Source organism: Archocentrus centrarchus, chromosome 5 (assembly GCF_007364275.1).
Source record: "Archocentrus centrarchus isolate MPI-CPG fArcCen1 chromosome 5, fArcCen1, whole genome shotgun sequence".
Lineage (NCBI taxonomy): Eukaryota > Metazoa > Chordata > Actinopteri > Cichliformes > Cichlidae > Archocentrus > Archocentrus centrarchus.
The window spans coordinates 2,945,767-2,973,286 of record NC_044350.1 but is presented as its reverse complement, the minus strand read 5'-3'; the positions used below and the strand labels follow the sequence as shown (position 1 = coordinate 2,973,286).

The window sequence follows — 27,520 nt, the reverse complement described above, 5'->3', positions numbered from 1 at the left end:
GTAAGAGCTCCAGCAAACATCATGGACACTTTTTATAGAGGCATTGTTGCGAGTGTTCTAACCAACTGCATCACTGCATGGTTCAGAAGCTGCACAGCCTCTGAACGGAAGAGCCTGCAGCGCATAGTGAAGGCAGCTGAAAAGATCATCAGCACCCCACTCCCCTCCCTCCTGGACATATATGACACCCGCCTCACCCACAGAGCAGCCAGCATTACGGGTGACTCTACCCACCCCTCACACAGCCTCTTCAGTCTCCTGTTATCAGGGAGGAGGTTTGGGAGCCTCCGGCCTTCTACAACAGACTGAGCAACAGTTCCTCCACCAGGCTGTCAGGAAACTGAACTCTCTCCCCTCTGCTACCCAGGACACTAGACTGTAATCTTCTGTTGTGACTTCTTACTATTTGCCATAAATGCAAAATGTAAGTTTAGGGATGATTTTGATTTCTGACTTTTTATTTCTATAGATATTGCAATATTATCATTAGTATGAATTCTTTTGGCCAGGATATTTGTGTAGCGAAGATCTAATATTGTGACAGTTTAAGTGGTATTATTTATTGATGTGATTGTCTATGCTTGTATTTGCTGTTACTTCAAGTTCTCTTTTTCATAGTTGTTTCCTCATACATTCACTTGATCGTTACTTTGGATTTCTTTTTGTGCCAGACATTAGAGCCTATCAAGCAGCCATCTTTTCAATTCACCATACAAAAATGCATTACGCAGTCACTTAGGCATGATGCTTAGTTTGTACAAAATTGTACTGCATGTCCCATACATTCTCCATTTCATCCTGTACTACTAGACTTGGCACAAAGCCTAATCTCCTGACAGCAGCCAGACACTTTGAGTGACAAATGGAGGGGAGGAAATGAAAAGTGATGGAATAACCATGACTTTTTCGAAAGCATTTTTAACGTTTAATGCTTTCAGATGACAAGACTATTTATTCCTCATCTGGTGCTGTCAGTCAGCGCAGCATGTCTTCGGTAAACGAATGGGTCTGAGGGACACCTGTGTGGACCTTGGCGCTGTCAAATGATGTAGTGTACTGTCAAAGACATCTTCACGATTGAAAAAAGGCTTACTTGATTCAGTTTGTCATTGCTTGATGATGTTTAAAGAAACAGTGATGGCATCAACATGCTTTCATGTTCTTTTTGAATGACACATGGTCCCACTGTTTTCCAGGGAAATGGACACGAGCGTGACTTTTTGGATGACAGGCGAGTGTTCATCATGGATATGTATAATCGCTACATTTATCCAGGAGATGGATATGCCAAAAGTGAGTGAAAGCACTGTCAATTTCACTCTCAAACTGTCTCTTTTAACCTTTAAATTCATAGCAATTTTGAAATAATTCATATACTCAAAGAGATTTTTGGTTCACATGTTCTCATGCATTTAAGTGCAGGAGAACACATGAACAAAAGCCAACAGTCCTCCAAATTCCCCATCAAAGGTTGAGGTTGGAGTAGTGGGGGCTTCTTCCCCCATCCCATCCGTAAGATGTAACTGTGTGCCATTTTAATTATGCTGTGATTTCCCTCAGCACTACTACTCACTCTGTTAGCACTCAGCGGGAAATCTAGCACGCAGCAGCCCCTGCAACACCATAATCATGGCTTCGGCACAAATTAATCTGTCAATACATTAAAGCCTCTCTGACAGGGACTGCAGACTGCTATTTAACCCTGAGTCTAACGATACTCTGCAGAGCAAATGTCACAACCCTGCCTTTAAATATTCTCTCCATCCTTCAGTTATCTTGTTCTATGCAATTAATTGAATTTAAGACATTTTATAATTGTCTCTCCCCTTAAGAGAGTAAAATAAATGTATATTCTGGCTTGTTTAAGATAAAAAAAAAACTCTGTTTCATATTTTTTTCTCGAAGACATTTTTTTTTTCTCTGTACCTTTAAAGTCCAAAGCTTACATTTTTTCTTGAAAGTCTTGTGAAAGCTACCAGGAACTCTACATTAATGTGCTGTTGCGCTGCCTCTTACTGCTTTTACAGCCTAATTCTGCTTAAAAACATAAAAGTTTCCTAATTAACCTTTTTCATTATTTTCAATTAGTATTATAAGTATTATAAATGGAGTTAAAGCACTGCTGCAGAATTGTGATATTTTAGAGGTAGAGAAATGCAATTACCTACACTGATGTATAAAAAAAAATATTTTTCACAAACTGTTTGAGTTTTACTTGGTTTGAACATGTTAGAAACAAGATATTAGTTAACAAAACATGTTAAAAAAAAAGGAGTGGAAAACTAAATTACATATTTGGCCCTGTATGCTTACTCAATATTTGTCATGAATAATTGCCATCTTCTTCATTGTCCATCATACACATACACCAATCAGCAACAACATTAAAACCACTCATAGGTAAAGTGAACAGCATTGACCATATGCTACTTTGACTTGTAGCACCCACCTAAATAGTGCTGCAGATCAAGCAAGTAACACCTACAATGCTGTCCAGCATCCCTGTTACACAAGTTTATTTGGTCATTTTCAAACATCCAGAGATGTTGATGGGTGTCTTGAAAATGCTTTGACATAACTACCTCAGGTGCAAGTCTTTCCTAGAATGAAAACCATGATTAGTAGCGGTAACTAAAGTTAATTACAGGATCCTTACATACTCTGTCATTATTTTCTAAATAAACAATTTACATACAGACTCCTATGGGTCTTCAAAGTGGTATCCCTCAGATATTTATATTGACTTTCTGATGAACTGTTGTCTGTTCACCAATGTAAGCCATGTGCTGTGTTGAAGCTATATTGTTCCATTTATATATTTCATGGTTAGTGGTATTCTTCAGTGCCATACATGTGATCTCTATATTCTAAATCCATACTGACTATAAGTCAAACTGCTTGTGCTTTTCAATAAAACTGTCTAAACTATCAGTAAAAGGTTTTTCCTGTATAGACACTGACCAAGATGATAGCTACGTCCTGCTTTATATAATGATAGAAGAACTGCCATTTTCATTTTACTTGGAAAAGTACCCATTTGGAAGGACATATTATAGATACAAGTCAGATGTTTTACAATGCCATCAATGACTTCCCTCAGTATTGCCATATAAATTTCATTACAGTCAGTAGAAGCTTTATTCATATACTTCCTCATAATATTCATTTCTTTTACTGCTCTCAGAACTCTGCCAGTTATGAAAGAATTCCTGTTGCATGAAATACTGCAGCAATTCCTAAGCCATGTATAAGTGATGTCTGTGGATTTAACTCCCCATAAATGCTTCTGCTTTGTTTTAGTTGGGTTATTGAGTAGCTATGTACTGTGGTTTCACTGTCCTATATGCACCAATCTTGTATTCATTTTTCTTCATCACCAGGAGCAATAAAAAGGAAGGTGGAGCTGGACTGGGGCACTGAAGATTCAGAGTACCTTCAGAAGGTTGAGCTTCACATGGAGGGCACACTGAATGAGGTCTTGCCTGATGTCATCGTTTATAATGCAGGGACAGACATCTTGGATGGGGATCCCCTCGGAGGACTCTCCATATCACCACAGGTACTGTCACTACTGATTATTTTATACACGGGTTTCAAAATACCACCCGTGAGCTGGAATGACATTTGCCAGTTTTGAGTTCCTGAGCCAGCAATCTGGATCATCATTAGCAGGGTTTCCACTCATGCATTAGAAGTTTAAAAGCCCACCAGACCTATAGTCATGGAAAGAAGGCTGCTCCCTTCAGAGGTTGCCACAGAGGATCGTCTTTCTCCATCTTATTCTATCCATAGCATCCCGCTGTCACATCAACCCTCTGCATATCTTTTTCCCCCTGCGTGGCAGTTTCATCTTCAACATCCTTTGTCCAATATATCCCCTATCCCTCCTCTGTACTCGTCTAAACCATATGAGACTTGCCTCTAACTTTTGTCTCAACCCGAAATGTCCCTCTGATATACTCATTTCTAATCCTGTCTATCCAGGTCACTAACAATGAAAATTGTAATCGCTTTAGCTCTTCCTGTAGCAGGTTTCACTACCATCTTGTAAACCACTGCTTTTGCTGCTATCTTTCTGTCACAAATCACCTCTGACACTTGTCACCACCCACTCCACTCTGCCTACACTCCCTTCCTCACTTCTCTTGTGCACTGCTTCTTTGTATGCGTGACACCAGGTATTTAAACTCGTCTCACCTTCACTATCACTACACACTTTGCACGATCACCTTTACACCTGTCTCCATCTCATTCACACAAGTATACCGTCTTGTTTCCACTGACTTTCCTTCCTCTTCTCTCCAGAGCATACCTCCACCTTTCCAGGTTCTCTTCCCTAGTCTATACAGATCACAGTGTTGTCTGCAAACATCATAGTTTACAGAGGCTCTTGGCTGACCTCATCTGTCAACCTGCCTGCATTTGCCACCTCTCTCTTTACTCTAAATCTAGCCTCCCAATACTCCTGTCTACTTTCTTCATGTCCCTGACTATCCAACTTTTTCTTTGCTAACCTCTTCCTTTGAATACTTTCCTGCACTTCCTGATTCCACCACCAAGTCTCCTTGTCCTCTTTCCTCTGTCCAGAGGATACACAAAACACTTTCTTGGTAGTTTTCTTCAGTACTACAGCTGTACTTTCCCAGTCATCTGGTAACTCTCCCGTCATATTCAATTTTAGGTTTCAAACTCATGAGCCTGACAGTCTTCACCTCCACCACACTATTTGCATATTTTTCTTACTTCTGTTTTGTTTTGCTTCTTACCTTTACCATGGTAAAAGCTTGAATCCATCTCCAATGCCCCTGGCCTTCTACCTGATCACCTTTACACACAATATATCTACCTTCTTTCTCGCTATCATATCAACCAGCTCGCTCCCTTTACCAGTCATAGTCCCTACATTTAAAGTCCCTCTCTCCTCCACACTCCTTCTCTCTTCTCCACCTTCTAGCACAATTTGCTGGTGTACTTGGCATAATTGTCGTGTTGTATGACCCAGTTTCAGCCAAGCTTTAGCTGTCAGACAGAATGCTTTGCTATAAAGAGGAGCTCATGGTCAACTCAATGACTGCATGGTGCCCGGGTCTTGCCATTGCATAACAAGCCCATATCATCTCCCCTGCACTGCCATGCTTGAGCATTTGTATGAGGTGTTTCTGCTGATATGCTGTTTGATTTTCACCAAATGTGGTGCTGTACACTGTCACCAGACATGTCCGATTTAGTCTTGTTTGCCAATTGTTCCAGAAGTCTCGAAGTTTGTTCAGATGCCATTTTGCAAATCAAAGCCATGTAGCCATGTTCTTTTTAGACAGAAGAGGCTTGCTCCTGGCAATGCTTTGACCAAGCCATACTTATTCAGTCTTTTTCTAATTGTGCTGTCATGAATTTTAAAATTTAACATGCTAACTGAGGCCTGTAGATTCTCTGAGCTTTGCACAGTCTAACATTGGGGTGAATTTGCTGTTTTACACTGATTAAGCTTTCTTAGTGTAGAATGATAGACTTCAAATTCTCCTTTTAACCAGTCCCATATTTATGGGCAGCAACGGTTAAGTAGCAGCCAAGCAGCACTTGGCTGCTACTTAACCTATTAATTCCTATGGAATCAGTAAGGGAGGACTTAGTTTTTCATACACTGCTTTTGCATTTGTGCTTAATTTTTGTTAAATAAATAATGACACGTATAATAAGTCAGTGTTGTTGTTCAGGTGAGGTGGTGTTTACCTAACTTTTTTTTTACTTACTGTTTTTTAGACAGAAACTACACCAGTTTAGTCACGTAATGTATCAGATTGCCCTACAATTACTATTAAATGTATTTAAAATAAATGAATATAAACAGCTCAAACAACTACAAAAAGGGGATTTCACAACCAGGGAAATCCTGTAACCTATTACTGCTGTTACTGCTGTTGCTATCACTACTGTTCAGCCGATGTCCATCGAAGTATATTGCTGTACTTGAGCAAGGATAGATATGATATGGTGCTCTCCCTTTGGTATACTGCACATACATAGTCCTGTTGCAGCCGCTAAAGCCACCACACAGTTAACAGTTGGTGCTTTAGTGTGTGGATAGTGGTGCGTTAATCAAATTCAACATTAAACCAAAAATTGGGCCCCATGTGCCCAATGAAAAAAGTTAGTCTGATACGTTTTTTTGTGATCATCCCTACAATGTCATAGAGGTATTCATTCCATTTTGTATTTTAGCAAAATGGAGGTGACAGCATGGAGTTATGGATGGATGGATGGATGGATGGATGGATGGATCCCATGAGGGAAATTATTGTGTTACAGCAGCAAGAACAAATACAATCTACAGTAACTAAACATCAGAATACTGAACTGTATGCTATTATAGTCAGCTGTGTTTCTAACACTTTCCTCACTCATGGGTTTAATAGTTTAATCGTATCCTGTAGTGAACACGGAACAAATACATTGTTTTATATGAAGTTTATAAACAGGAACACCTATAACAAAGTGCTCAGTGTGTAATAAACATTTATGTCAGTGCCGGCAAAACGTATAAAGGTAACAATAATAAAGTTGTTGTAGTGTCTGTGCAGGTATATATAATGAAGTGGGCACTGAGCAGAAATGAGACAGCTGTGTTTTAACCATCCTAAAAAGCTGGAAAATGTGGAGTTTTAAAGAAATCAGAGAAACCTGTGAATGGTTCAGCTGCTGTTGCCATGGAGAAGAGCCCAGTCAGACAAAAATGTCTGTAACTGTAGCGAATCAAGACCACATCCTTCTTTCATCTACAGTCGGAACACTTCACCAACGGTGCTGAATTCATGCCTCACCTTAATCTTATAATAACATGTCTACAGAGCATAATCTGTGGGTCAGTCCCAAAACTCATGTTTGTGGCTTCTGGGAGTTGTCAAATGCCTGCTGTCAGGCCTGTATTTTAATGAGGACATCCTGCGGCTCTCACTTACACAAATACACGTCTTGGACAATCTCAGATGTTTAGCTGGTTTTATTAGCTCGACTATTTCAAAGAAAAACTCTATTTTCATACTATTTCAAACTATTTTCATAGCCTTGGCGTCGGTGGCGTCTGTTCCACAAAATGTTAATGTTGGTCATAACTTGATTAATGATGCAACCGAGGATGTTCAAATTCACACCTCAGATTCATCTACTAAAACTAAAGGACAATTAAAGGACACAAAAAGTCTATGTTAAAAAATGTTAGGCTGATAATCTTATATTGTATTCATAAGCAGGTGTTGGATCTGCTTTTCAGAGGAATTGTGCAGAATGTTTTATTAAATAAATCATAGCATGAAAAAGCTTTTCTGTTCAACATAAACTACGCAAAAGCATGGTTGGGTCTGACACAATTAGGACACCATTCATTGGCTACGCTACACAATTGAGAGGTGCAGATTTTGTCAACAGGGTATCGGCCTTAAACATTTAAGTGTTACTTGCACTCCCAGTGTCAGTCCTGAGCCCACTATCAACTGTAGCAGTGATCATTAGCTGAGACAACCATGACTTGCAGGAAAAACATCAGGATGTGATTAATCTGGGAACAACAAAAATGCTCTGCTGTGAAACTGTGAAGATTGAAGTTACCAACATTTATTAAGGTCACTGAAACACTATGTAAAGTACAAGATGTGCAAACTTTTTAAAGGAAAAGAAAGAAAATATCTCAAGTTTTTTAAGCTCACTGAAGAAAAAGGCACTGCTTTTGTTGTTTGTTTGGGTGTTTGCTTTTTTTTGGTATGTGCTTTGGAATAGAAGTTGACCCGGCAACTTTTTTTTTAACATAAACCTTATTTAAGCAAACAGTAATGAGTATCTGGTTCAAAATGGAAAACATACAAACTGCCTTATATGTGAAAAAGTTAATTGCTTCTCTCAAACAGGGTCAGAGCTGACTCTGAGTATACATTACATTATGTCGACTCAAGTCTCTACTAAATATGCTTGAATTATGCCGGCAGTTTAAGTGGATCGGGTGAAGACAAGACAAGAGTCAAGGCTAGTAGACTGAACCTGGGCTGCTTTATTATGGCAAAAATCATAATTATAATCATAATCATAGTCTTTTGGTAAATAATTGTCATGTCAGTTTCTTAACGATTACTCATTAAGTTAAGAGTAACATAAAAAAAAACCTTTACATGCAATTTCCTTGAAACTTAAATTGCCTAATTGACAAGAAAAAAAAAAACAGAAAAGGGTGGAGGTGGAGGCAGTGTGTTGTATTCAAGGTATTGCTAGCGATGGGTAAATAGCTCTACCTTGTTAGGAACATGGTCAACTCTGACATCCAACCTCAGAGGTAAAAGGAGTGCAGCATAAACTCAGAGTGGGCTGCAGCTTTGAGGGAGAGTTGAAAAAACGTAATGCTGTAAAGGAAATATGTGTGCTTGATTTCTAAGCCAAGAAATGAAAACTTGGTAGTGAAACAACTGAGAAATGGTAATCATGTTATCCTGATTGTCTCAATTTTGTAATGGTTAGAAGCTGAAATCATAACCAAAATTATAATCTCATTAATTACCCTGCCCCTAGATTGGGCGCTACTTTTTCTAGGCTGCTGGCCCGTGTCTATAAACAGCTTATCTGGGGGTGTCAAAAACATCAGCCAGTCACTATAGCCAGTTGCTGACTTGAAGATGCTATTTGAATTTTCCCCTAAAATATCTCCTAAAAAAATCCATTAAGCATGTTAATGTGAAACCAGCATGTAAACGGTCAAACACTTGCTTTGTTTCCCATTTTTACTTTTCAAAACAGCTGGAACAGCTCCAACATAGACTGAAACATACATCGAAGAGTGAGCGCAGAGGGTCGCTGCAGCTGTACTGCACATCATTTTGTCAATCAACAATTTGAATTCATGTGCTTGATATTCATTACACAGTATATGAACTTTCCTAGAACCATTTCATTAGTTTATATCATTATGTGTACAGAGACTTAAATTACTGTAAATCATTTGTTTTCAGCAAGATCATTTTTAAATGCAGATGGAAGTCTTATTAATTTCCTCTAATTACTGAAATGAAAACCTGGTGTCAAGCAGGTTTGTTCAGCTCTAACTGGTTTATTATTTCTCCTGTCAGACCAGGATCAAGTGTTGCTCGTTGAGGATGTGTGTGGGTGTAGACAGTAAGTAATTAGTCAAATTAGTAAAAACACGCTTTGGATAGACTGCATTTATTTGCAGTTGTTTTAGAGCTTGCATTAAATCATATTAGGGGTAAATGAGGAGTGAGATACAACACAGCATTGCACACCAGCTGTTAACTGCTGGGCAGCTGTGTGAAGTTGAACACTGAAGCTTGAAACTGACATTTCTAAGGCTACGTTCACACTGCAGCCTGAAGTCACCCTATTCCGATTTTTTGTGAAATCCGATTTTTTTTTGCGTGGTCGTTCACATTTCCAAATATATGCGACTTGGATGTGATCTGTGTGTGAACAGCAGACGAACCTGAAAGTGTCCCGCATGCGCAGTAGAGGACGGGAAAACGTCACATGTAGCGAGCGTGCTCAGTGTTTGCGGAAGTCACACACACGTCCGCGTAACGGGACGCAGAATAGTGACGTTTGTCGAGTATCAATGACGTGCAGGTCGGATAAATGCGACCTGGCCGTACACACTCAGGTCGCATTTGAAAAGATCGGATATGTATCGGATTTAGGACCACATATCCAAGTGGCCTGGGTCGCATTTGAAAAAATCCGATCTGTGTTGTTCAGACTGGCATGAAAAGATCGGATACAGGTCGCATGAGGGCGAAAAAATCGGATTTGGGTCACTTCAGGCTGCAGTGTGAACGTAGCCTAAGTAAATGAACTGTATTATGAAGCAAAATAAAATGAAGCAAAGCAGTATTAACAGTTTTAGTTTCTCAGATTTTTGTTTACTGTGTCTGGTACTACACACATCTTACACATATTGAGTATGTTCCTCTCTCACCACAAAATGAGCTCCGATCACAGACACTATAAGAGATGAATGTAGCCACTGTGACATCACCCATTGGTTTTGAGCTCCACAATTTGAAGCTGTGGAGGTAGTGTTTTGGCTGCCAGCATTTTGTTTTTTGAAGGAAGAAGTTACATTGTATGAATGAAAGGGTGGAGTGTGAATTTATCCACTAACATTAGCTAGTTTGGTTAGCAGCTGCATTCAAAAATTCTGCCAGTCAGATAATCCATTCATAATGCTCCAAGAGGCACCGACAGCACGTACGCACACACACACACGCACACACACGCACAGTGTAATTGCTCTAAGCAGTGGGTGAGGCCTAGCAGAAACCAGTTATCTCTAGCTGTCTGTGTCTTTCAATCAGTGTAGGCATACCTCTAATTCAGGTATCCAGGTGGGTGAGTTGTAAAAACATTTAGCCCACTCGGGGGTTGTGTGAGGGGGTAACTATCCATAGAGGCCAAAACAGGTTTGTTTTTTGTACCAGACTGTAAATATGCCTTTTAATGCTGGAAAGTTGGACATCTATGGGGATTGACTCCCTTCTAGAACCAGCCTCAAGTTCTAGAGGCTGGTTCTAGGATGTGTGTGGCAAAAACTGCAGTTTTTACCATTTCTATGTCGGCCTCATTTTTCTGCTCTTGGAAGTTGCCCCTTGGCTCTGGACCTTTAGGGTTGACCTGTCTGACATCAGGATATCAGCAGCTTGTTACATTCACTGACCTTTTGGCTTCTTCTCGAAAAAGAGCTCTCTCTCTCTCTCTCTCTCTCTCTCTCTCTCTCTCACTCACACACACACACACACACACACACACACACACACACACACACACACACACACACACACACACTGCTAACTGTAATTTCCCCATTGTGGGATCAATAAAGTATCATCATCACCAAGTGCTCCTTGCCATTTGGCCACTGGACTCTGATGTGCATGCCAGAAGTAGTTTGGTTCACATGTAGCTTAGTGTTTCTTTTCTTTCTAGGAAGACTTTGTTTTTTTGTTTGCTGGAGGCTTCAACATCTGTTTGCTTCCTTTTGGTCATTTTGTTTTTCTGTATTTGCTTTAACTTTGTGAACTATCAGTTTGTGAAAAAATGATATGCCCCTGATCCACGGCTTGTTCAGTAGTTTTGAGAACTGTTTGCTACTATGTTTTATGTTAGACTCTGTGTCCTGGTTTTTAATTTTGTGTCTGATTTAAATCTGTGCATAATGTTCCAAGTCAGTCACTACCAATCGGCCTGGTGCAATGCAGCTACTCATTTGTGTTAAAATATAATGTGTTTAGTCATATAAAATCTGGGCCATTTGTGTCTAATGTTGAATCTGCACTCCTATAACAACAGGGAAAAATGTCCATAACTGACGGGCTCAGCTGGGTCAGGCCAAGTGTAACTTCATGAAACTAATTTATCAGAAAATTTAAAATTGAGAGTTGATCTAAATGAGACAAATTAGAATTTATTGCTTACTGTGAGCAGAGATTTCCTGCCAGTGATCCTGTGAATCCCAGAAAATAATTGGAGCAAATAAGGTAAAATGTGCAGACTGTGTTGTGGTGGCACACTAACAAATTCTGCATGCAGAGCTAATTTGTTTTTTTTTTAGGTTTTTTGCTGGTAACTGTCTTTTAAAAAAGTGCAGTGCAGCTTTAATAATTGTTATTTGATGTTCTGGTTGAACATGTGTTTCTGCCATGCTTAATAATGTTCCAGATCACTCACTGTTTTACAAAATACCCCGTAATAAATGAGAATGTTAACACAAACTGTTCACTGTTTGAATCCCTTCACAGACAGGCATGTGTGCTTTCAGTACCCTCCCATTCTGTAAGGTACAGGAAGATTTATAAATACTTGATTTATTTTTTTTTTTCTCATAGGTGACCTACATTAGTCAAAATGTGAAGGGATATTAGGGGTGGATGTAGGGCTGTTTGGCCAACGGGGCCCATTCAGATAAAACTTTTATTCTGTGTAAAATGCATTGATCACAATGAGAACAGGAGTCACTGTAGCAGGAAAACAACTTAGAAAATGACATTTTTGATTGTTATAGCTTTCAAAGGTTTGGAGTAATTGTAGAGGTTCTTGTTTTGAATGACTTTAGCATATCTGCACCCACAGGACATTACTTTTGATCCTATTCCACTCCTTCCCGAGCTGTTCCACAGCTCAGTAACCCACTGTAGTGAGTTTCTTAGCGATAACTTTGTCCTTGGTGATTTCCCAGAGATTCTGGGTTGGGTGCAGATCAGGATCAGTTTTATCAGCTTCAATAACGTGTTCTATCAATGAGATGCACTGTTTTGCATAAATAATACTGACTGATTAGAAGCTGATATTAGGGTAAGAACAGTTTGTTGCTGAAAGAAGTTCTAATAAATGTCCCTCGTTGGGTACCTCAATTATGGCAAAACCATAATCAAGATTATTCTGGTCAGTAATTGTAATCTTGAATATTTAACAGAATTATTCATTAAATCGACAACCACCAAAACAAAAGCATTGTAGTGAAAGTGAGTGCAACAAAGTAATCAATTTATCACATTTATTTTGTTTTCATAATTACTGGAGGCCAAAATTGTTATTGGAATTGGTTATTGAAATATAATTGCCAAGTCCTAGTTGACCCTGCCAAATATAGCTTCTTCCTCCAAACAAACCAATTTCCTTTCACTCTTTGGGTGAGTTTTTTCCCAGTTTGACTACGGATATCATGACTCCCTCTGACTCAACCAAATTAAACTTGCTGTCATCACTTAAAGGAACTTTGGCCCAGTTGTTTTTAGTCCACACATTATGCTCCATGATCATGTCTTTTGACACATTTTGCTGTGAGGCTCGATCACTGCAGATCGGGCTTTTAGTCCAAATTCTTTCAGGCAGCAGGACATATTCAGTGCTGAAACAGAACCTTTGCCAGTCAGCACTGAATTGGCAGGCAATTCTAGCTACAGTGTTCAACAGATTACCTGCTCAGTGTGTCCATATCATGCTATTCATTGCACATTTGTCTTGCACGGCCATTTTTATGGGAATATAAGTCAGACAAGTCACATTTGGAATGACTAATTTATTACAGCTGTGCAATAGAATTTGAGTTTGATGTCTAGGTTTATCGCTCCCTGCAAATATGACACAGACAGAAATTGGGAAGTGATGAGCAAATATCACTCAGGAGCTACAGGTTGGTGCTAGGATGGTTAAAACACCAGCAATACAAAGCAGCAGCAAAGGTAGGTTTTGCAGCTTAAATACAACTCCAAATTGGATGAGTGCATTTAGTATATGATGTGAGGAGAGTGAGGCGTGTGAATGACAGTGCTTCTCGAATTGCGTGACTGAACTACACTATATTTCTAAAAGTATTCACTTTCTCATCCAAATCACTGAATTCAGGTGTTCCAATCGCTTCCCTGGCCACAGGTATGTAAAACCAAGCATGTAGGCATGCAGACTGCTTCTACAAACATTTGTGAAAGAATGGGTCGCTCTCAGGAGCTCAGTGAATTCCAGCGTGGTACCGTGATAGGATGCCGCCTGTGCAACAAGTCCACCAGACTCTAGAGCTGTGGAGACGTGTTCTCTGGGGTGATGAATCACGTTTTTCCATCTGGCATTCCGATGAATCAGCCTGGTAAGCCTGACCTCAACCCAGTAGGACACTTTTGGGATGAATTAGAGTGGAGACTGTGAGCCAGGCCTTCTTGTCCAACATCAGTGTCTGACCTCACAAATGCGCTTCTGGAAGAATCGCAAAATTCCCATAAACACGCCTAAACCTTGTGGAAAGCCTTCCCAGAAGAGTTGAAGCTGTTATAGCTGCAAAGGGTGGGCCGACATCATATTAAACCCTATGGATTAAGAATGGGATGTCACTCAAGTTCATATGCGTGTGAAGGCAGATGAGCGACTAGTTTTAGCAGTGTAGCTCACAGACTTCGCTCCATATGCTTCAGTATTCTACAAATCAGGCTCTGGGAAACTCATCATCCTTTTGACCTTCATCTAAACACCTTTTTTCATAGGTTTCAGAAGTTTGCCATCTTGTAAAATTAATCATTAATGTTTAAAGTCTTGGTAGTTAAATAGCCTTTGCAAGACTATCGATGAAATAGGCAAAAACAAAGTGGAAGATTATCACCAATAACAAAAGAAAAAAAAATCCACGTGTAGTTTTAATCACAGCTGTACGTCTTTTCATGTTAGCATGTATATCAGTCAGGCCACTTCAGGTCTTCCGGTTCTCTCGGGAGAAAGGGAGTCTAGATTGAAAATCCAGCCAGCAGCTTCACAGAATTCAGAGAAGGTAGCGTCTGAAAGCATGGACACACTGTCAGCGTAACTCTCTTCTTCTCTGCCAGGGGATTATAAAGAGAGACGAGATCGTGTTCAGGGCTGCGAAGCGTCGGGGCATCCCCATACTTATGGTGACATCTGGAGGATATCAGAAGAAAACAGCCCGCATAATCGCCGACTCCATCCTGAACTTGCACCGGCAGGGTCTGATAGGAGGTGAGGCTGTTGAGGGAGAGGGATCATCGTCTCTGGTGACCCACATGATGTGCAGCCCTGCATCAGCTGGATCCACATCCACAGCCGTGTGAGGAGCATTAAGCCTGGAGCTAACACTCACACATGTGACTTTAAAGCACTAAGTAACTTTATCATGTGCTCTAACTGTGTGACAGCTGTTGTAATGTGCAACACTCGTCTAATTTTAGATTTATAACAAGAAGTTTGCACATGTGCAACATAAATATTCATAAGCTTTGGTAAAACTTTCACACTTGTTATCTTTACGTTTACGAATACTCAAAGGGAATCATCATTCAAAGGGGAGAAAAGCTATCTTTAAACAACAGTGTTATCACAGCTACAGCTCTCTTATGCTACAAAAATAGCCTTTAAATTTTTAATCAGTAGGAGAGTAATGAGTTTTATGTGTGATGTGTAATCGGGGCAGCATGTTGGATAGAGATCATCTTTAATCTCAGGAGATGCAAAACATTTAATTTGTGAAACATGCTATAATAAGGTGCGGTGTACTGTATTTACACAGACAAGTATATTAATTGGGTCCCATCTCACATTATAATTTTTCAGGTGAAAATAAAGATAATTTGACATGAAAAGCGTAATTATCATAATGAGACATAATCTTTGGGTAACACTGACAAGATAACAAATTTCCTTCTTGATTGCAATTCTGTTCTATCTCTTGTAGTAAACTGGTGTTTAAATGAGTAGTGTCTTCATTGAGATGGTTTTTGTGCTTTGAATCCACTCTAATATTTACAGTTAATGTTTATCACAGGTACTAAAGTGATTTGTGCCTGTATTTGAAAAGATTTGAAACACTAAAACATTTGGCTGAGCTCTCTGCTGGTGAAAGCAAAGTTCCCCGACTCTTCAGACTCCTGAAATTCAGTGAACGTGTTCCAGTGTTTTTCTGTCGTGTTGTAGATCAAAGTCCAAAACCCAAAATGTTCAGTGATTAATGAGAAAGCCTGTACAGTGAAGTTTCCAGTGACTTTCACATTTGATTGGTTGTTTATAGTTAGGCACACAGCGCTACCCTAATGATGTTTACACATCCAGAAGCTGTGCAAAAGGAGACACAAAAACAGTCAGATCAATATGATTAATGCAGCAGCTGAAACAATATCACTACTTCCAAAAGACACTAAAGACATCATCCAACACACGCTGAGTTCTGTGCAGCTGTGTGCTGGTGTATGTGTGTGCGTAATGATTACTAAGCCATTTTATCATGAATCTCTGCCTAAAACATGTAATAACTAAAGTCTTAGTTCATCACTGGTCTGTGAAATCCTGATCTTACCCTTCCTTACAAATGTTAAAGCAGGTCACCGTGGTGGCTGCAGGTGAAGCCAGATCAGAGTTTGCTGTAGAAACATGTATCATTCATAATATTTTGGGTGTCTCATTTTCAAGGCTTTTGGTGTTGTGGTGATGCATTTTTTCATGTACATGGATGAGAATTTTCTTTGTGTGTGTGTGTGTGTGTGTGTGTGTGTGCTGTCTTTTTTTGCCCATGTACCCAAAAGCAAAAAAAACCATACATCAATGGAAAACATTTTGTGAGCACTTTATTAATGGCCATGGAGCTATGTTGGCCAAATTGCAAAAACAAAGCATTCCAGATGTCTGGTTGTTGGTGGTGCCAGTGTGCTATTAGCTACAGTACCTATTTAGACTAGCTAGTTAACTAGCCACATGCATGAAAACATCAACAGAAAAATGGCCATAAACATCATGTGAATGAGGACTCCACCCAGGTATCCCCACTGTGGTGAAAACATCTTTAAAAAAAAATTTCATCAGTTGGCGTTACAAAAATGGTTTTTAACTTTTTGGTTAATAATGTCCACCCAGTTTCATCAAAACACTGGCATCACTGAGGAATATGTGGAGCTGTGCCTGAAACTTTTCAGGGCTCAGTAAAAAAAATTACAGGACAAAGAAAAGTTTAGGCACTGCACTGACAGCGTTAAACCATCCACCTACGCCAGTTATGCACTCATTCTGATAAACACTCCGAGTGGCAACTGTCACAGCTGCATTAGGCGCAATATAAGACGCGCCTTTCTCAGTGTGTTAAATTCAGAGTGATTTGTGGTAAACTGCCTGCCCAACACCTTAGCAGGTCACACCCGTATGACTGATTTAAATACACTCCTCAACAAAATTTTGCACTCTGAAAGGGGAACTTCCACAAATACACATGCAGTGAGGCAGCTGCAAAACTGACACTGTGCCTCTTTAATAAATCACAGTAGTAGCTTTTTAACACCAAAGGAGGTTTTGCTTCTATATATTGGGACATAGGAAATATTTTTCTGGAATACTAAATAGTTTCCTCCCACAGTCCAAAGACACACGTTAGGTTAATTGGTTACTAAATTGGTCGTAGGGTGGATGTGTGGTTGTCCCTCTGTGTTACTGTTATAACAGTAGTGCATCCATTTCTTTGGGGGTACAGTTTGGATTTAGCTTTAGTGAATTTTGATCATTCCCCATTTCTAACACCAAAAAAAAACTATAGCTATGAATTCAAAGGCACGTTGCTTCCTGTCTATGAACTGTGTGACAACTAAGGCCCAATAACATACAATGAAAGCATGTCTAAGGGTGTGAGTAGTGTTACTGACACCAGACAACAACCTCAAGAAGTTGCAAAGGGATGGGCACATGTACACATATGGAACTTGCATAGTGCACCCAGAGGTAATGCTGGCTTCTGAATAGCTAAAGTTACCATGAATGTGGTCAATCATAGACCCGCATCCTCGGCTGTCTTTGTCATTGTATTCAATGTTCTAGACCTGAAGTGGCAGCTGGCAGGCACTGCTGTAATTTTCACATTCATTGTATTGTGTTGCTACAGCTGTACTGTAAAATTAAAAACAAACAAACAAACAAGCAAACAAAAAGCAAAGCTTTATGTCTGTAGTGCAGACTTGGGATTATTAAAAGGATTCAAAGGCCCATCTTTGAAAAGCAGTGTTGGGGTACTTATCCTGGAAGCAGTTTGGAAACACTCAAACCAAACTGTGAAAGGCGGGCCATATTAGTGGTGTCAGTGCTAATTAGCTAAAGCCTTTGATCTGGCGTGCTGCTTTTGAATGCAGCTAAAAGGGTTAGCGCAGTCTACCTTTAATTAGGACTCCCAAAGTATTACTTACTGTATGGAGGCTTGTTCTTAATACACAATGGCATCCCAGCTCCCAGCTCATCAGCTCCTTTCTGTGTCAGACAGGTTTTATGAGTTAACTGGATGTTATGTGCCAAAAATAGCACTCAAAAGCTGTACCATATGTTTTTGGTTGTGTGTACATATTGAAAATGACATGGCTAACATTGAAAATTACTTCTATGCATTCATAATGACATTAAATAAATCCCTTAATAACCAATATGTTTCTTTTGCATGTTTTCAACTTTGAATGAATTCTGTTTCGTGTATTAAAACAATAATATTCCATAAGGCCATTTTAACAGACCCGCTTCATGCGATGCAAAAGAGGTCACACAATTGCACATTACTCACTGAATGAACACCTATATAACAGTCATAATCATCCTGCTAGTATAGTTTTGTTTACTATTTGGCATGTAAAAGCAGGTGTTCATTATACTCTCAAACCTGACCACATGGGGGGGTAATTAAGTTTTAGTCGTGAGGCTACAAATCTAAAACACAAATAACTAAAGAACGAAGGCCAAGTACATAGAAAAGCAGACAATATAGGCAGCATAAATTGCTCGTGACTCAGCATAGCTCAGCTTCCCCCAGCCATAGGCAATATAAAAGTGGATTTAGCTACCATGACCTTACCCACTGATGTGTGAAGTCTTATTCTGAAGCCTCAAGATGAGCGTTTTCTCCATCGCTATCCTGCTATTTTGAAATTGGACGACAGATGGGGCGGGTCTGACTATGAAATCATACATTTATTGGCTACCACTTCTCAATGACAAATCGGTAATCAGTGAACATTTCCTGGATGATATCCCTTTCTGACACCTAGTATGACCAAAATTTACAAAATGAACTTAAAGTTTGAATTCAGTATAACACAAAATGAGTGACGGAGCCCACGGGCACATCAGGGAAGTGCTTACAGAGGTCAAATACTCCTATAGGCTTCTATAGGATAGGAAGACTTTAGCAACCGCAGATATCATCCCCTGGTGGTCATTAGATTGGTCAAATCCATGGGCTGGCCTGTCAACATGTCAGCTGCTGAAGCTACAGCTATCTTCTAAATTGCCTATGCTTCCAGCACCACAAAACTACTGATACTTGAAAACAGAGGGGGAAGTATGGTGGCCCCGAGAGGTCAAGGAAAACACCAACAAACAGAAACACACTTTAAAATCATGCAAAACACAGTGGATGTTGAATAAACTATTATCATTATAGTAAGATTTGGTTATTAACCAAATGTTTAACTAATCCAATATCCAGTAGTTATTAAGACATTTTAGACAATGAAAAAAAGTAAAAGATCAAAAAAGAGGTGTGTGATTGAAATTAAACAGTCAAAGAAATTGTAGGAGAAAACCCGTCTCAGCTGCATTTGTCTTTTATTCAATCATAGCCTGTAAATTAAAGATGGATGCAGCCACGATGATGATATGGCGTGATATGACGATTTCCTCAGGAAACTCCAGTAAGTATAATAAAACTTGAATGCACAGCAATTACCACAACAACAATTTGCATGACTAATGAGCTCGTTTGTCTGTCTTACATGATGGTGATTATTCTAAAGTACCGAGGTGGATGATGTTGTTTAAAGCTAGTAACATAGCTTGTAATGCATAATGTGGTGAACACTTGTGTGTTTATGTATTTTTATTATTATCATTTTATATTGTTAAAGGGTAAAACATGCATAAGATTGACTGGTTGTAGCTGACATCCTGCTGACTTGAGCGCTGTTGCCACAACTGTCCTAATCTCTGTAGTAATCAAAGTGTAAGTAGATGGTAAACAGTGTACTTATATAATGCATTTGAACCTGGTTATACACATCTACGAAGTGTTTTTTAATGTTTCTCATTGACCCATATGACCCATATCAATCACAGACTGTATATTAAAGATGATGTAATATAAATATGGTTTTTTTTTTTTTATTGTTGTTTTGTTTTGGGGTTTTTTGGGTTTTTTTTTTTTACCTTAAAGGACCTTTAATGGTCCTTTAATGTTTGGAGGTTCCAAATCTTAAAGACGTTGATAAAGTATGACAAAGAAAAGCTGCAGAGTTTTCACTATTTTGGGATTTTAAAAAATGCCTGAAATGATTAACAGATGACTAAAATAGCTCTTATTGTTTTCTTCCTCATCATTTCTGTCCCAATCCCTCTAATAGTCTTGATGGACCAGCTGACAAACCAACTTTTCCATCAGCAAAGCCGTGCTGCTAGAAAGGCTCATAAAAAAAGGTCAAAATCAAAGCGGAGATAGCGAGATGAGGACTGGATCTGGCTGATATTATTTCAAACTTCACTATACAAATTTCCCTCCAGAGACACAAAAGTTCATTCTTTCACTGGCTTCCTTGTCACAAGTAAACTGAACTTCATGTGTTAAAATCAGTGGTGTGCTCCTTTATTCTTGTGAAAAACCACAAAACTCTCATTAGCACAGCATCATGTGAAAGTAGAACACACAGAGCAAAGCTTTCGTTAACTTGTTGTAATGTTGTTTTTAATCTAACCTAATCTGGGGCAGCTGATTGGGAGCTGTTCATGCCTCACTTGGGTTGGGTCATGTGGAGAGGCGAACGCAGCGCAGACGAGGACTGCTCGACTGTCTCGGCTCGTGTCCAGCTGAACTCCTGAAGCAGTTCATCTGAGGTAAGACGCCGTCCAGGGGCCAGGCACCCAGCCAGGGAATCGGGTTTAATGAAGTTTCCTGCAAGGTTTCTTTGTCCTAACACACCAGCGCACGGTCTGCATGAAATGATGTCTGTCTGCCTGTGAGCAAACATATGCTACTATAACAATCCCAGATAACCACATCACACCACAGACTCTGTATGATTGCGTTTCACTTTCCTCAGAAAACTCCAATAAGTATAATAATACTTAAAATTGCAGCCATTAATACAACAACTGGCATTACTAATGAGCTCATTTGCTGAAAGAGGTCAAACATGGTGATTACTCTGAAGTAATTAGACGGGTGATGTTGTTTTAAGCTGGTAACACACCTTGTAAATCATAGTTTGGCAAACACTTGTGTATTTAAATGTATTTTTATTTTAATATTATTATAATATTGTGTACACCAAATTCTCCCCTACCACCCAAATGTTGCAGAAGAAATCAGACCAGGCAGTGTTTTTCCAATCTTTCACTTTCCTGTTCTTGGCTGACAGGAGGGGCACCCGGTGTGGGCTTCTGCTGCTGTATCTCATCTGATTGAAGGTTTGTCATGTCTTCTGCATACTTTGGTTGTAACATGTGGTTACTTCCATTACTGTTGTCCTCCTATCAGCTCAAAGCAGTCTGGCCATTCTCCTCTGACCTTTTTTAATCAGCAGTTGAACCTAATGAAGTGACTGGTGAGCTAACATGCTACTGCATTTCATTAAAAGCTTATTAAATGATGGTACACTTAATGAGTAGATATTAAGTTAGTGCAATATCAATGTTAGTGCACAGGATACAATTTTGGATTTTAAGCTGCTGAACATTAGCACGGGAATATCGTCAGATTGATTTTAGCAATTAGCTCAAAGCAGCACTGTCTCCAGAGTCATTCAGAACTGTTAACATAACATTTGAGTCATAATTATGGAAGTGGAACATTAAATTGCATGTAGGACAGAGCAGCAGTTTCTGTATTACATTTCTCTTGTGTTCAGATGCCTGTGCAGCACTTTCTGCAGATCCATGCCTCCGCAGACGGTTAGTTCATGACTTTTCTGTAACAAATAAATATATTCAATCATACACCTTCTTCACTCATTTGAAATGGTTTTATTGATCCCAAAACAACAGCTCACCCCACCTCTGGTTATGGTTTATAATGGTAACTATGAAACATCACATGCCCCTGGCTGCACTGTCAAAGTAAATGGTCCAAACCCACGGAACAGGGAGGAGATGTTATAGAAATGGAAATTTGATCAGGCAGTCATTTTGGGGTTTGCTCAGGTGTTTGCACAAAGTCATCAATTACTGGTGTGCGTTGCATAATGTCAGGTCTGCCTTTGCATCTGATCAAAGTCTATTGAAAATGTATTCACAGGCAAACAGATTCAGAGCTGTATTTCCTACGCGGATCCCTCATTGGGAAGTTTGCAATAACATTGCCAGCCTTTACTGTTTTCCAAACCACATCTTCTAGCCTTGCCAGTCAAAGAGAAACGTGATCCTTTAAAGAACACAGAGTTCCTGTGCTATTGATTCAGTGCCTGGTTTGTTAAGTGTTTTTGGTGCTTCGGGCCTCTTCTGCAAAGCCTTCTGCAAAGATAGTTTCACTAAGTACTCCTAATGACTGTTTATAACTGGAGATCAAAGGGAGTTTCTGGCACAGCCATAAAATAACTGAGAGCAAATTTTGCATGAAAGTGCCTCATTTTCTGGGTTATTGGCCAGACGTTGAGTAAATGTTGGTAGACCTTTGGGCCACTGGTCTCTGTTTAAGCTGAATTTATCAGAGTGATGTTGGAGAAGATTCAAACTGACTCGGGCTTCATCAGTCGCTTAAACCAACCGCTTGCAACACTTCAGACTTCCAGAATCTCGTAAGCAGCAGAAGTGTTGGCATCCTTGCTGAGGTGTGTGAAGTGCTTTTGCTGCTGATTTGCATTCTTTAATAAACACACTAGTAAGTTTTTCAGGATGTTCGAGAGTTTGAGTTAAATACAAATTCTCTGAAGCTGTAGAAGCTCCATAGCATAAATGAATTTAAAAAAAAGACTCAAATTAAAGCAAACATGAAACTGAAGTTCCTTTAATGGCCACTTAAAGTTGTTTCTGAAGGTGTATCAGTCTCCACAGAATTCCACATTACAATGCCTAATTTCAGCTATGAAGTGAGCATGATTACACCAAGTTAGGGGCATGGCCACCTTCACAGGTATGCGGATACAGGCAGCTGAAGCCATCAGCTGTCTGGAGTGCCTCACCATATGAGCATTTTTAGGACCTGTAGTCCCAAAAAGTTTGTGATTCAGTGGGAAAAAGTCAGCCATTTGTGTTTTACTTAGCCCTGTTTAGCAGATATCTGCTAATTAGTTCATGGTGGTGAATTGGGTGGGGTGGTGTCACAGTGGCTACATCTATTTTTACCTGGTGACCTAATGATTCTGCATATGTGCTTCTCAAGAACTAAAAGCAGTGATAGATTATTAATAAAGACGTATTTCAGTTTGATGTTCAAATGAAGAGACTAAAGGGATAAAACCACACTAATGCAAAATGAGCCTTTATTGATATAGCTGTTTATGGCTCACTGAAAGACAGCTTCCAGAGCTCAACATTCAAAACATCTAAAAAAGAAATGAAATGAAATCTCGTCTCAGAACTGAGATCTTTGACTGGTTACACATCTCAGGTTGTTCCACGGAAACTAAGAAGGAAACTGATCTCAGATGGCAAAACTGCTCAAGCAGACAAGTGGCTTCAAGAGGCAAAATAACTGTGCTGCTTTCAAGTTGCAAGTTGTTGTATTGTCAAGTCATAAATGTAAATGACCTTATTTACTAGCTTGTTTACTAATCTAACAAACAGTGGTTATGTTTGTGTCAAGCAACTCCTGGAGTCAGAGCTCAGTCTGGCCCTCAAACTAATCTGATCATCAGTTCAACATAATTTCTTCTGCCTGCCATTTCATCACGGGCCTGTTGGTGAAGACAAGCGGATTTTCCTTTTTTTATTGAAAAGTTCTGCCTCTTTCTCCTGAAAATATATTTGATGAGAGCTGATTTCAGCATGTATATCTTTACCCTCTCAACATGTTTCTTCATCTATGCCAGCTCTTGTGTGGCTCATTGTGTGGTTTCCAAGCACAAAGTTGGTGGCAGTGAAAACATTCACCGTTTCACTGATGGATGTATCCACCATGAATCATTGGGTCACCTCATGATAAATCCAACTGTTATGTCTGTGATTATTACCCAAGCAACTTGGTTTTGCTTGCAAGGTTTATTTATAATTGGTAACAGCATCAGCCAGTTTTATTAAAAGGTTGAAACAGCAAAATCCAGAAACTTGCCATTTCTCACTGACACCGCTTTCCTCTGGGGAAATATCTCACTGAATGCAAACCTCACTGAGGCCTTGAATGGGAAGAATTGGTTATTGAGTTAATGGGATCTGTTCCCACTGTGACATAACTGTGATGTGCAGCTGTGACAGGCTAGTTTCATGTTTTCACAGCTCTTAGATAACATGTCTGACAGCAAAACTCACGAAAATCTCAACAAATCTTGTTTTCCATTACCTTCCTCCCTCCTCAGAGTTAGTGTTCAGTGATTTGGTAGCCTATGAGCCCAGTGACAGTAAGATATTTGTGGCAGACAGACCTCCTGGGCTGACTTTTTCTCATTATGTCCCACCAATTTAGTGAATGCCTAACAAAGGAATTTATTTACAAGCTAATGGATGACAGATTATGCAATTCTTCTCCTGTAATGCAGCAGGAATATTAAGTTGTCACACTCTTCCTTGTCAGATTTGTGTTGTAATAAGGCTGCCCACATACCACTGGGTATTGTCTTAAAAAAAAAAAAAACTCCCATTGGGTTTGAATGTAATCACAAGGCCCTAGCAGTCATTCTCAAAGACATTGACTGGATAATTTCTTTGTATTAGAACGCAGGCGGTCCATGAGTTCATAGTTAAAGAATAGATTTGTTGTACACAAGGAGAGAGGCTGGTCCTCCCACTTTACACTGACTTCAAGGCTTGCAGTAACTGGGAGAAACTGTCTGATTTTCAGAGCCAAACTCAGCATCTGGAGAGTTCTACAGTACCTGTCACAAAGCAGTGATCACATCATTTTGCTGCCTATAGCTCTGTTTCCTTCCTCCGCTGTAAACAGCTACATCTGAATACATTTAATGCAGGTGTCCAGCTGTTATGTCAGGTAATACGATTACTGTAAATTCTCAAATGAAAGCCTAATAAACAGGCTAATAATAAACCGAGATTAGAGTGTGCCTGAACAAAACAACATCTAGGACCCTCAGCTGATAAGCAGTACATTTATTTTATTTAACTGTTATTTATACATGTCGTTCCATTGAGACTTGGTGTCTCATTTGCAAGAGACCCGTTTCAAACAAGCACAATAAAACTACAACAATAGCATAGAAACAATAAAATAGTGAATAAAATGGCAAACATTGAAACGAGAACAAGTTCCCAGTGATCATTTCACAAAATTGTTTATTGACCTTTTAAAGTCTGTGAGCAAAATCAATTGAGAGAACTGCAAGTCCTTCTGTAATGTATTCCATGAAGACAGCACAGGAGAATACCTTCTTTCTGAGTTCTGTACGCACTGATTAAACAGTGAATGTAATAAAGTCCTGAGACCACAGACTGAACTGTTTATGTAACATGTAATCTGATAAATAAGAAGGGAGTAAACAGAAATAGATTTATAGATAAAATGATACCAATGGACTATCCTGCGTGAGGCCAATGAGGACCAACCAACCAGTGAATATAAAGTACAATGGTGTGTTAGAGGTTTACAGCCAGTTATAAATCTTAATGCCCCATGATAAACAGAGTCCAACAGATGGAGAGAATGAGCAGGGGCCTTCATGTAAATTATATCACCGTAGTCCAGGAGGGTAAAAAGGTGGCAGCACCAGGCGCTTTCCTTGCAATAAAAGAGAAATACCATCTGCTTTTTGGCAGTTTCTTTAACAGGTGGTCAATATGTGACTTAAAGGAAAGATTGTCATTGATCACAATACCAAAATATTTATATGACGCCACAGTTTCAATAGAAATGCCTTGAGAAGATACAAGGGAGGGATGTACTGCTGGCACCCTCTTTTTGTTTAAATGCAACATGACCTGTTGTATTAACTGTTAGTATTCAAAAACCATGTCAGTGGTAAGAGCACAACAATAAATAATTGTGTCATCAGCATAAAAGATTTTGTCCCACACCACTGACATAAATAGTGAATAATGTAGGCCAGTTCAGAATTGAACCAGGGCCATCCCGACCTTTCATTCTTTGTCCACAAACTAGAAATAGTTCCATGTTAAGTTGACATTGTCAGTGTAATACGACCCCAATTAAAATTCATTAAGTCGTAAAGAAGTGCTTGCTCACTGAAAAGTTTTACATTTCATGTGATGGTTTGGAATGTGAAATTTTATTGTTCTTTACAGCACCAAGCACACAGTGATCGCTCAGATGGTTGGCAAAAACTGCAGATGTGGAAAACGTATGCAGCCCATTGGTTAAAAAACGATCAATACGAGATGATTTATCTGGGGACTTGGTGTGTGGGGCTTTGAATAATTTGATGTAGGATCAAAAACAAACAGTGTGCCTTAAAATCATCAGACACAGAAGAAAGCCAGTCCCAATGAAAATCCCCTTCCACAATGATTTCATTAAAATGCAGTTTGAACTAAAGAGGACAGTGTACCAGGGGAGGCAGAGGCGGCTGATAACAGCCAACAGCAGGTAAAGACTGGTTGCAGATCTAGAGAACAAGACCTGAACAGCAATACAAACCTTCACACAAACTGCCACACCGGTGCCTTTTCTGCTCTGAGTGGTAAATCCACCAGCTGTCACACCTTTATCCAGCACAGATTTGGAAATCCAAGTCTCAGAAACAACAACTGTGTCAGCACCAGTTGAATGGACCCGGATTCAAATCATATCCATTTTACAGTAGGTAGCAAGCTGAGAGCATTTATGTGAAGGTTGAGTAACCCAGGCAGTTTCTTAAAATCAGCTGGTGTATCACATACAACCAGGTGACCAGGGTTAGGTTGACCACCAGACATCAATAAAAGCATCATTATTATACACTCACATGTAAATTTTCTGGTAAACAAACAACTACCAAAACTAGGATTATAGCTGACAACACACATAAAATTTAAAGTGACACAAGGAGAATAACATTTTTTAAAAACCCATAGACAATAAAACGTAAAAATGAGCCAGATTCAGTCATACTAATATACCAAGGCCTACCATTAAGACATGTCCAGTGCAGATGTCACGCAACCTGTAACCATTGGCTGCAAATCTTAATTGTCTGGTTTGCTGGTAGCTTGTAAACTGCCTTGTTTACCTGAGGTAAAACAGAGGGCCTGGATAGTCGCCCCTCAACAACTGGGAAGGGAGACAGCCCCCTGAAGAGCACGGTGTCATACTTGATTCAGCAAGGACCAGCAGCCTGACAGTGCAGTGGCCTGATGGCGCAGGCCCGAGTGCCAACCAACACCACAGCCCAGCATGAAATTAGGCGGACCAGGCAAACTCCAGAAACACCTGACGCCCACAACTCGGCTTGACTGCACAGCGTATGGGTCAGCAGTTTTATACATAGGAATACACATAACAGTTCATTCGTCATTTGCTGCAAACTGGGGTTCTTTCCAGCTGATGCAACTTAGTTTTGTTGAATGTTACTCAGTAAATCTGAAAATAATGTTTCACCCCATGGTTCACCCTGCACACTCTACACCCATCGTTGTGTATTCCAGTCATGCTTTCATGCTTGCAGATCTCAACAAACTTCAACATTTAGCTGCAGAAGAGGAACAAGCACAAGCGGAGTTATTTATTTTGAAGTGGCAAGTTATTTCAAATACAATCTTTCAAACAGCCCAACAAATAGGCTCACTGTGCCGGCTAAAGGTGCAGCTGCTGTTTTTCCCAAGAACAAACTTCCCTCTCAGACATGGAGAAAGACGCACAGATGAAAGGAAGGAGCAGAAGATGAGAGGTTATTTTCAAATGTGAGGACTGTTCAGTGGTCCTTACGTTCATGTT

The 27,520-nt window shown here is 39.7% G+C and overlaps 1 protein-coding gene across 1 annotated transcript in view; it reads left to right on the top strand.

Moving 5' to 3' along the window:
• Nucleotides 1-17,930, top strand: part of hdac11 (histone deacetylase 11) — a 46,174-nt gene extending 28,244 nt beyond the window's left edge. The window contains exons 9-11 of the mRNA XM_030729858.1: nucleotides 1,197-1,293; nucleotides 3,381-3,559; nucleotides 14,355-17,930. Of these exons, the coding sequence (XP_030585718.1) occupies nucleotides 1,197-1,293; nucleotides 3,381-3,559; nucleotides 14,355-14,597 (519 nt within the window). The 3' untranslated portion in view covers nucleotides 14,598-17,930. The remainder of the gene's footprint in view (nucleotides 1-1,196; nucleotides 1,294-3,380; nucleotides 3,560-14,354) is intronic.
• The last annotated feature ends 9,590 nt before the right edge of the window (nucleotides 17,931-27,520 follow it).